The sequence below is a fragment of the Solea solea genome, chromosome 21, assembly GCF_958295425.1.
Source record: "Solea solea chromosome 21, fSolSol10.1, whole genome shotgun sequence".
NCBI classification, from domain to species: domain Eukaryota; kingdom Metazoa; phylum Chordata; class Actinopteri; order Pleuronectiformes; family Soleidae; genus Solea; species Solea solea.
Genome location: NC_081154.1, coordinates 18,811,748 through 18,823,265, shown reverse-complemented (window position 1 = coordinate 18,823,265; position 11,518 = coordinate 18,811,748). Strand labels below are relative to the sequence as shown.

Here is an 11,518-nt window from a genome sequence, read left to right as displayed (position 1 = left end):
TTTCAGAAAAGGATTATCTTGGATTATCTTTGGAGATTTTTTTCTAACTTCCTGGCTCCTGAATACCTGCCATCTATGATTCTGTATATGTTTAAATTTTCTTCACTGCTGCTTTTGCTTCCACAAACTTTTCATCTCACATGTTGTTTTTATGTTGTGACGTCAAACTGATTCATACTAAATATGTTATGTTGGTTTTAGACAACATTTAAAAAGGCCGCTGCTTTTTGTGGAAATCTTGCTCTCGCTTTTTAAAATTAGCCAGGAATGTCCTTTTTGATGGACATTTTGGAGGCACTCCTGGATTTCTTGTGTGGTGGATGTTTGGATATAAACATCCCAGAATGTTCTGTGTGGAAGACATTTTGTTTATTATCGATTTATTCATGCATGGACTTATAGTTTTTTGTCACAGTCTTTTGTTTAAAGTCTTAAAGTTTTTTGTTTTTGGATGATTTTGTCTGTGTTCATGTGTTCATAAGGCATGAATGTTTGTCCAGATTGTCTCATTTTTCTTTCATTCATTTCTTTCTTTCTTTCTTTCTTTCATTTTTCTTGTTATTTTTCAGCTCAGCTCCTAAATTAAAGCTAAAACATACTGTGTACAAATTAAGTGTTATACTTAGACTGTTAAGTGTCAAAGATGTCCCATTGAAACCCATTCAAACTGCAGTTTTCCATCAAAGTATAATATGTGCATTTTATTATATCTGGGTGTCAATGTGGGCTTTTGCCTTGGATTTGATCATTTTTACTACTATCCACCAGATGGCGTAGTTTTTGGCCATATTGGGCATATGAAGAAAAAATATGCTGTTTTCACGCTATGGCACTGTCACAGTCTTGCTGCTAGTCATTGACATTACCACAGGCACAGAAATGTTTACTTTGCATTTAGTACATCAAATAATTTACATTTTCATTTTCTGACATACTTTAGCTCGTCTTTTCTTGACAACATACTTACATTTTCTAGTTTTTTTCTCCAGTATTTTACCCTCGATGTTCAGAAATGTCTAATATACAAAGTGCACTCTCCTACACATCTGTCCTGGTCTAGTCGTAGCTCGCTCTGTTAAAGTCTAATCATTTTTGGTGGATTTTCACTGATTTACCTTGTGGACTATCTGGCGTTATGAAAGTGTTTCTTTTCAAACTCTGGTCTCTCTTCTCTCTTCTTTTTCCTCGTTATTGACTAAACTTGGTGAAGATTGGCCCTGAATTTTGAAAACACATCATCATTACACTGACAGAATAACTGAGAGATGATGATGAGGATGATGATGATGACAGAGGAATCAGATCTGAAAACTGAGCCAAGCTGCGAGACAAAAACAGCAATTTCCTTACTCGCAGCAGAAATGTCGTTGTGTGTGTGAATGTAAAGTATTTTACTGTGTATTTGTCTCCACGGGGATAGAGCGTCAGCGGGGACGTGTTCCTCTTTGATGTGGGGGGGAAAGTGGCACTTGGACTAAAAAGAGAAAAAAGAGAAATGAAATCAAGCAGCAGGCTGCGTTTGGTGCTGATTGTCCTCTCATTGTTCACCTCATGCTCGGCCTCTCAGCGCAGCACAAACATCAGAGTCAGAAAATAACCTTCTGATCAGATTCCAGAGGAGAATGAAGTCATGAAGCTGCTGCTGCTGCGTTCGTTTTTATTTTTTTGTGAACGTAGGTAAAGCTGCAGCTGCAACAGGAAGTGTTGAATAGACCATCACAGAATTTAAATGGTGTAAATGAACTAAAGAAATGCTTTTACAGTATTTACTTGGGGTTGTACCCTCTGTATGATGATGATGATATTTGCCTTTACATACCTAAAAGTGTGTAAACTGATCAGGTAAAGCAAAAGTGAGTTTTAAAGACTCTTTCACTCCTATTTTTGCTGGTAAATAAGCTTTGAAGGCAGGAATGAGCCGTATCAGTCCAATAAATGTTGGGAAAATAAATAAGGAAGGTCCTGCACTGTTCACAAACGTTTTATTTGACATAAATTCTTAAATAAACACAAGGAAAACGCTGTAAACAGAGTGCTATCCACCACAACAGTTGTTTTAGAGTCTCTTTAACTAAATGTAATGATCTGAACACCGTGTTCACAACTTTAACTGGATGCTTTCTTATGAAACAATTGTTAATGAATTCTATGTCTTTTAAGGTCGTTTTTCAGGTCACTATTACTCATTTACTGTAACAAGTAAATGTGAAATTTACCAATATAAATCAAGATCAAAAGTCAGATATGTTAAGAACAGGTTTCACGTCTTTATCTCAATGTTAGACAAACTTTTCCAACAGGAAACTGAAGTTTGTAAACCACTCCCTCTGCCACACCAAACCCCATAGAGAAAATCAGTGATTTTAGCTTGTAGGGACACAAGAGCTGCTGGTCTAGTGCTGCCTCGTGTGGTCACTTTGTGTCACTGATTTAAATCTGAATCCGAATTTTACCGAATAAGACGTTTGAACTTAGTGATGGAGGCAGGAGTGGATCAACAACTCCTGTGTGCTGTGATGTTGAAATCGATGATTTTCTCGATGGACTTTGGTGTGGGAGAGTGAGTGGTTTACAAACCAGTTTCCTGTTGGAAAATTCTGTCTAACAGTGAGATGAAGACGTTACTATTATGTAATTTCACATATTTATTTAACCTGGTTCATATCATATATATACCATACATACATCAACCTTATGACTCAGTGAATCATGTGATGTATTGATTCATCCCAATAACGCGTGAGTGTATTTTTCTTCCACCTGTTCCCCCGCCTGTTTCCGCTATGCGCGCGCCCGCGCTTCATGCGCCCTCGGCCGCGCGTCGCTCCCACTAAGTGAATCCTGCTCCGCGAGTTTGGAGCCGCAGAGCTACATGGGTGGTGGCGTCGCCCGGTGTCATCAGATACAGGGAGCGTGCACTGCTTCACAGAGAGTGAGAGTGACACATGAGCCTGATACTGTTCATGCATTCATGCATTCATGCGTTCATACTGGCATGGTTTCATGTGTGTGAGGAGCTCATTTTTCTGGTGCGTCAAGACCCGACTTTTCCGCACGTGTATGTATGTGTGTGTGTGTAAATTCCTCTTCATTTACACACTTTAACTTCCAGTCCTTCATTTCCAGTGTGTGTGTATGTGATTTTGAAGAATCTGTGTTTGAGTTGTGCTCAGGGTGAGTGGGATGGAAAGAGAGAGAGAGACACGGAGAGGGAGAGATGGAGAGAATCCGCGCGTATAAAGCGCACAGCTGTGCGTCAGAGCAGGACCGGAAATAGGGAGTTTCGGCACTAAAAGGTAAAAGCACAAATACAAAAGCAACCAACAACTATAACACTCTTCATGAGCAAGTGTTAAAATCAATAAAAGTGACAATACAACACACAAAAACAATAGTTTTCTGCAAAGTTATATATCATAAAATTGCCAATAAATCCAGAATGGGCCAATGTTTTATTTGAATTTCAACCACATTGTCTTCCTACACCAATACAATCCACTATTATCATCATAGAAATGATAACAAATATAAAAATAAGAGTTTTATTGTTTAAAAAAAGCATAATGTAGGTTTTATGTATAACCTAATTTATATCACAATATAAATCAACATCACCACTTCATAACATCATTGGAAATTAATAATTTTCAAAAATATGTTTGATCAATGACTTAAATGTACCAAAAAATAATGAACTTAAATTATTTAAAACGTATAAACTTAAATCTTAAGATAAACGGTTGGAAAATTTGTTTTGGGGACCCAACAAAAATCTCACGTGACCCATATGTGGGTCCCGACCCAGTCTTTGAGAAAAAGTTATATAATATACAGTATATTACAGCACATGGATGTAATTTAAACTATATTTTTAGTTTTTCCTGTTTAAATAATTGTTTTTATGTGTTTGTGTTCCGTAGTTTATTCTCTTTAATTATATTGTTTAGCTAAAATGGGGAAGAAATTACCAAATCATATTAAAACTGCTCATTTACATAAATAAACCTTTCTCTGTCCACATTGTTCTACTTCTTGTCCAAAATCAGCTAAATTTGAAATGAAATCCAAATACACTGATGCTTTTATTGTGAAATTGGACGCCGGAAGCTGTGCGCTGCTGCTGCTCTTGACGCGCGCTCCCTGCAGTGACGGGGAGGAGGAGGAGAAGAAGTCTGGATCGTAGCTTCGCCACCTGGAGTTTGTGAGGACTGAGTCTGATCCACGCGCGCACTTCACCCGCAAACATGTGCGACTTTCCGTGGTGAGAGCGCGGGACTCATCGCCCCTCCACACACACACACCTTTCTCTGTGAGACGGCGCGGCAACTGCGTGGATACATACATGAATGCATGCATGGGTGAATGAATGAGTGGATGATGGATGGATTCCGGGACGCGCAGGAATAATCACGCAGTGAACTGACGGATCCTCGCGCTGCTTCTTCTTCTGTCTGGAGTTTTTTTTCTTCGCTTTTGTTGGAATAGTTTCATCCACTGCTGGGATCGCGTGTCATTCCTCGGGGCCGTGGGGCACCTGCTATGAGCGTGGCGGCGTGGAAAATACCTGGTGGAAGAAGGTGTTCATGATCAGCATCAGCAGCAGCAGCAGCAGCGGGATCCAGGCTGGGAGGACAGAGATAAAGCTGCGCTTCTTCTTCCTCTTCATTTTCTTCTCTATTTCTTCTCTGGTTTGTGCGTAATGTTCGTGGAATGAAAACAGAGGATGGATATAATCTGGGAAATACTCCTCATCCTTCAAGCCAATTTTATTGTCTGCATATCAGGTGAGTGATGGTGAGATGGTGATTTGTGTGAATCTTGGAGAGAGAAAAACGCACAGATTGGTGATGATGATGTTGTGTTTGCGCGCAGATGAAGAGGAGACATTTATGTTGTTATAATAATCAGTCAGGTGTGTGTGTGTGTGTGTGACACCCACTGTCCAGGACCTGGGTGCGCAGGATCCTGATGCACGCACAAAAAACGCGGGGTCTGCCGCAAAACCACACAGTGGACAATTACGCATTCTTGTTGTCTTTTTCTTCTTTTGTGTTCTGTCCACTCAGTGAGAGTTGTGATCCTCAGTGGAGTTGTTGCAGTTTTTGCGCACATACTGTAAAGGCGCGCGCGCGCTCTGCGGCGGTATGAGCGGATGAACTGCCGTGTATAGGTCATGATTCTGTCTGTCTGTCACTCACTGTTCTGAATGAAAGACATGATGTGATATTTTTCTGCTGCATTTACGTGACTTGGTGACTTTTACGCAGCGTGGCGCGTTCAAACTGTGCGTAAATCTACCCAAATATTCCCAAAACATGATTTCTTTTGATTTTTTTTAAAGACTCTTTTATTATGAAAATAGTGTTAAATTGAAAATTAAATGAAGACATGAGTTGATTTTCATGATGTTCTTATGTTTGAGTTGAAACGGAACAATCCCTTCAATCCACTTTAAGAACTGCTGCGTGTCCACGATCCACGTTATTCATGTTCTCCTCTGACGTCACACTCAGGTTTACGAGAGGCAGCTATACGCCAGTGCCCATGCCACGCCCACTACTTTTGATTGGCTAGGCCATTACAAGTGTTTTAACGGAGGTTCAGGCAGCTTCATAAAACATGACACAACAATTTACATGAATTCAATGTATTTTAGTGGTAATTTAACACATTTTAATAGAAATGGCATTCTTGTATTTTGACAGAGAAAATATGGGATAAAATTCCAGAATTTACCATAAAATCAAGGTCATTAAACCCGTAACTTTGACTCTCTTCCTCACGTGAATAAAACAGACTAACATGGATTATTTTAGTGATACTCTTCTAACGTTGTTTTTACTGTAACTGAGAAGAAAGAGAAATTTCACGGTAGAATCTGTGATGACATTTCAGTTTAGGCCTAAACTCATGTGCAGGTTTTAGCAAATCAAATAAAAGTTATGTTTTTTTTAATGTTTTAATTATTAAAAAAACACTCTATCAAAATAGCCAAAGATTTATTTAGTAATTCATAGTTGCAGCTGTAGTTCTGTCCAGTGAGAGCAAAAAACGAAAAGTAGCTGGACGTTTGTGAGGGTTATTGAAGACATTTCATGTCTCTTTTTTCAGTTCTTACATCACTTAAAAACGACCATGATCTGGATCACACATGTTCCACCACTCATGATCCTCATGGGCTCCCGTAGGTCTGGAGATTTTATATTTGCTGTTGTCGGCATCTTGTTTGTGTGCTTGTTTTAAAGCTGTTGCACTTTGTTGTTTTTTAAGATGGAAAATTAAAAAAAAAAAAAACGGTAAAAAATATAAATGGTGTGTCATTTTGTCCAGCCCATTACAGGGCAAGTTGTCTTTCTACTGGAAGGTTGTGGGTTAAATTCCTGGCTCTGCTAAGTCTTTGTGTCCTTGAACAATGACACTTAACATCATGTTGCAGTCTGTGAATGTGAATGAGTGAGTAAATGAGTGAGTGAGTGTGTAATTGAGTGAATGAGTGAGTGAGTGTCTAATTGTGATTGAGTGCATGAGTGAGTGTCTGAGTAAGTCCCTTAGGGAATTGTATCTGATTTGCACAGAGCTCCACCAGAGGAAGCTTCCGTACCACTGGTGGTACCCGCACCACAGCTTGAGAACCCGTGGCTCTGACACACATGAACATCTGTGCAGTTCTGACACAAAAATGACTTCAGCTGCTGCTGAAGTTTTGGGTCAAAGCCATTAGATGAATTATTGACATGAGAAATGTTAATGAGATCCCGCGACTGAGATCACACGGGAATTGAGCTACTTTGTGTTTGTGCAGCGTCGACGCATCTGCGCCCGCTGCCCGCTCACAGCTGAATATGCAAATCACCGGCCCCCGAGCGCCGCGCTCATTAGAGACAAACACGTCGGCCTCTTTTAGTTTTTTTTTTTTCATTTCCTCTCTTTGTGACTTTTCTGTCACAGTGGAAACAAAAAATGATTTTCTTTTACTGTAAATGTAGCAGCTGCACATTTTCCTCGTGAATCAGAAAAGTTTGGAGTTAACGGATGTAGTTTTTTCTGTGTTTTAAAAGCTCGTAAAACAATTTTTCCAGCGTGAGATGAAGGCGAGTAATCATGTCGACCGCTGTGTCGTCTTTTCATTCCGATAATGCTAATTACAAAACGCTGCGTTCACGGCTCTTTGACGCTGCTGCTTTGAAGTTAAACAGGAAACATGTATCGCACGTTTGATTTTAGATCAACCTCTTCCTCCTCTTCACTGGTTACATATTCATTCATTCATCTTCTGCTTCATGTTCATGTGACGCTTTGGTTTGAAACAGTAAAAACCAGTCTGATGTAAGATCTAATACAAAAACACAGAAGACATGAGGGCAAGAAACTAAAGTTGTACAATAGTCTGTTGTTTTAGTTTCAGCCATTGTCTGGTAGATTGAAATTTGGAGTGTGGTTCCTTATTACCGAGAACATTGACTGTCTGAATGTTGTTCTACAATTACTGCTGTTTGCAGCCTTTAGTAATTTTTTTGTTTACCAGTTGGTGTCTGTAGTATTTATGTTGTTCACGCAAGTTTCTAGAAAATGAGAAGCCAATAAAATTTAATAGATTGTAAAGGATTTCCTGATAATTCGGCAGTGGAGCCATCTAATGGCGCTTTGACGTGATACAGTTCCAACACGTTTTCTGGGCACTCTGGATGTCTGTTACGGCGCTCTGGACGTTTGTCGCGGCACTCTGGACGCAGTTAACGGTTTAATAAATGCCAGGTATGGAAAGTGAATGTTGGAAAAAAAGGGCAGAAACACTCACAAAATCTAAATAAATCCAGACGGCCTGATTATCATGATGGTCATAAGAGGGTTAACCTTTTGAACAGTTAACTTCCCAGGACTTCAGCTCCGCTTCTGAACCAACTCTTCCCTCGTTAGAACCTGATGGAAACCTTCAGCTGGAGCCTCCTAGACGTGGAGATTGATTTCACCTGTATAGGCGAAAACAAAAACATGCATCCTACAGATCATTAATGTACATCCTGAGCGGCTCCAGACCCTTAATGGTGGACAAAACCACTTAACCACTTCAGACAGCGCAGCTTTGACTGTGCGTGGCGAGTACTTCCTCCACAAAACCGCAGAGACATCAACTCTGTCCACGTACGTACTAATACGGCGCCTGCGAATATGACTGCCCGCTTGTCAGGTGTGCACATGAGTATTCATGAGACCATCACTGTCTCCACTCTGACCTCCTGCTGTGTTTTTTTTTTTGTTTTGAAAGATCAAAAAGATATTTGAGCAGAATTTGAAATTAATTTATTTTCTGCAAACCAATCGACTCGTGCTGAGCCCGCGGTGTTCAGGGCCAATTGGAGTCTGGAGTTTTATAGCTTGTTAAGTTAGTTTAAACCCAGAGAAGAGTCAAATGATGCTTTTGGAGATCAATTAAAGTGTAATAATGAGCACAGTTTATGACCACAGACCCAACCTCTCGGTTATTAAAGCCTCGATGCCACAGTTTTTGTAGTTTGGAGTAGAATATTATATCTTTAATGTGCAGTGAAAGTGTTGACTAAACTGTCCACCAGTATAAAAGTAACTGCGTTTCTGTTGGGTGGATTTTATTTTTTTTGCTCAAATAACCAATACACAGATCACAAAATCAGACTAAACACACCTTGAATTCCTTGAAAGTTTTGAAAATAGACATTGAAAGTGCTTTTTGTGCAAGAAAGGAGTTAAGTTGATATGTAGGTGAATGTCTCCCACTGCTCATGTGTCCTTCAGTGGTTTCAACAGGTCCTTGGAATCTTTGAAAGTTTGTGAATTTGGAGAAATAAACTTCAAGGCTCTTGATTTCTGTACAAGAGAGAAGTTGGTATTTAGTTAAATGTGTCCTTCAGGGTTTCCACGGGTCCTTGGACTCCTTGAATGTTTGTGAATTTGAAAGAATTGCAAGGGCCCTTGAAAGTTGCTGGAAATAACCCTAAATAGACATTGAAAGTCATTGAAAGTGCTTGAGTTTTGTGCAAGAAAGAAGCGATAGAGTCGATATTTAGGTAAATGTCTCCCACCGCCCATGTGTCCTTCAGGGTTCCCACGAGTCCTTGGAATCCTTGAAACCTGTGAATTTACAAAAACATCTGAAAATCAGACAAAGCTCACACACACAGAAAAAAACAAACATATTGATTTTTCTCGGACCCCAGTTGTGTGGTGATCTATGAGGACTTTTATTCAGTTTATTTCGTTTATGGGAAAAAAGCCATAGAGGGAATATTATTGTTAAAGTGCTCGGTTATAACGGGCGATTTTCACCTCTCTCCTCTCTATCACATTATCTTTCCTCCTGCAGTATTTGGAAGTGAGTGCTTCCGAGAGCCTTTTTCCAAACAGGATTTGAAAGCGATGTGCCAAGTAAATGGTTTTTGGCTGCTGCTCTCCATCTGTTCACACACAGAAAAGCCCTTTTTCTTTTCTCTTTTCACCTTTTCTCTCCTCAGTTTGCTTTAACAGCAGAAATTTCCCCTTTCCCTCTCCTCTGAGACAGATTGGTATAAAGGGACAAATTCTCTCTTTCTTCGTCCCCTTTCATCTATGTCATACTTCTCAAAGACATAACATGAGGGGGGAATGTTGTCTTTCAACTTGCTTGTAAAGTCCAGGTTGTCTAAGAAAAAAACACATTTTTGCAAATTTTTTCAGACTTGAATTGGTAGGAATAAATTTGTTTTCATGTACAGAGTTTCTACTCCACAACCCTTCATTAGATCAGTAGATGTCTGTCCTTTCTGTCCATAACTGTGTAGTTTTGGTGCACTTTGACGTGTTAAAAGGCGTCAATATGTCACATTGCTCCAACAACGATTCTTGAATGTGTACATTTTCTCTTTGCTGTCCAAACTTTTTGAAATTTACGGAATAAAAATTAATAAATAAAAAAACGAATGAAACGATCATAAACTAGATGTAGTGACAGTGAAAACAACGCTCATTATTTAATTTTATTTCTACCTGAAGGTGTTGTCAGTGAATTTCCTCAGTTAACATCTGTGTGTCATCAGCATATAGAATGACTCACAAATGAAGACGCTGATGTTTGTGTCTGAAAACATGAATCTATCTGGATAAATAGTTGTAATAGAGTCAGAATATGCTCTTAAACTAGTTCTGTCTGTGATGTGAAGGCAGGATTGAAGGTTATTTTATGAATTTGTATGGAGATATATCTTTTTAGGGGAAAACCTTGAATTTCTCAATCGTCGAAACATAGATGTGTGTTGTGAGTCAACCACTATCAGCCATTTTCTCCTCCACAAAATTATGATTTCCTCTACGTGTGTGTTTGTGATTCTTTCTTCCAAACAAACTCAGTTTCTTTCACAGTCTTTCAAAGTCCTGATGTTTATGATATTGTGACAAAAAGATGTAGTATTAAGTAAGATTCTTTATTTGTGAATCCCAAACCAAAATATCACTTCACAAAATGCTCACTGAAGTCACAGTAATGTCAGGTGCTTCTTTAGCACAGCCTGACAGTGTGAGTATGTCTGAACATTAACAACAGTTTTTAAAAGTTTCATTTCCTCTAGTTTTCACCTTGCGTTTCTCTCTGGAGCTGACGCTGACATAGATTCTCTCCTAGCATAAACACAAGTGTGAAGAAGTTTATAAAATCCAATATTGGATTCTCCTGCAGACGCCGTGTTGAAAGTGCAAAGGCTGTAATGAAGTCTTCACCTTGTGCATTACTTGAAAATTTTCCCCCAAAAAAGAAAAACAGTCTGTGTAAACCGTGCTGCTGTCTCCGAGGCAAAGTAATAAAAACACCTGACTGCTGCCAGGGACAGACAGACGTCCATTAGTGACTCCGCTTCCTCTGCTCTCAGATAATCGCACTCTACCGTCAGAGACAGAACGGCAACGTGGCCTCGGGGAAGCTTTAGATTTAAATGGGATGATGAAAATGAAGGGGTGTGGGGCCTTTGGTGTTTTTGTGACAACACGTGTCCCCACCAGGCGGGACAGGACATATGCCGCCGAGCAAAGTTCCCAAATACTCCAAACCTCAGCAGCACACGGCGTCTGTCGTGTGAATTTTCAAACCCGCTTCAGTTTGTCCTGAAGCGTTTTTGTTTCTCATGACAATTTGAGTTTGAGCTTTCACAAAATGGAGTAAAAAAAGTGAAGTTTTTGGATTTAAAACTGTAGATTTTATACAAAAGTGGGAGTAGTCTCCAGGTTCTAAAAGTGGAGCCAATTTGGAGTTTCCCACAGGTCCTTGAAATCCTGAATAGACATGGGTCATTGAAAGTGCTTGAATGTTGTGCAAGTAAGAAGTTGATATGTAGGTTAATGTCTCCCACCGCTCATGTGTTCGTCAGGCTTTCCATGGGTCCTTGGAATCCTTGAAAGTTTGTGAATTTGGCAAAGAAACTTCAAGGCCCTTGAAAGTTTTTGAAAATCATCCTAAATAGACATGGGTCATTGAAAGTGCTTGAATCTTGTACAAGAAAGAAGTTGATATGTAGGT

General features: G+C 39.5%; 1 protein-coding gene across 1 annotated transcript in view; it reads left to right on the top strand.

The window, feature by feature from the left end:
• The first annotated feature begins 4,143 nt into the window (after positions 1-4,143).
• ca10a (carbonic anhydrase Xa) overlaps positions 4,144-11,518 on the top strand; it is a 209,293-nt gene continuing 201,918 nt past the window's right edge. The window contains exon 1 of the mRNA XM_058622059.1: positions 4,144-4,784. Within this exon, the coding sequence (XP_058478042.1) occupies positions 4,724-4,784 (61 nt within the window). The 5' untranslated portion in view covers positions 4,144-4,723. The remainder of the gene's footprint in view (positions 4,785-11,518) is intronic.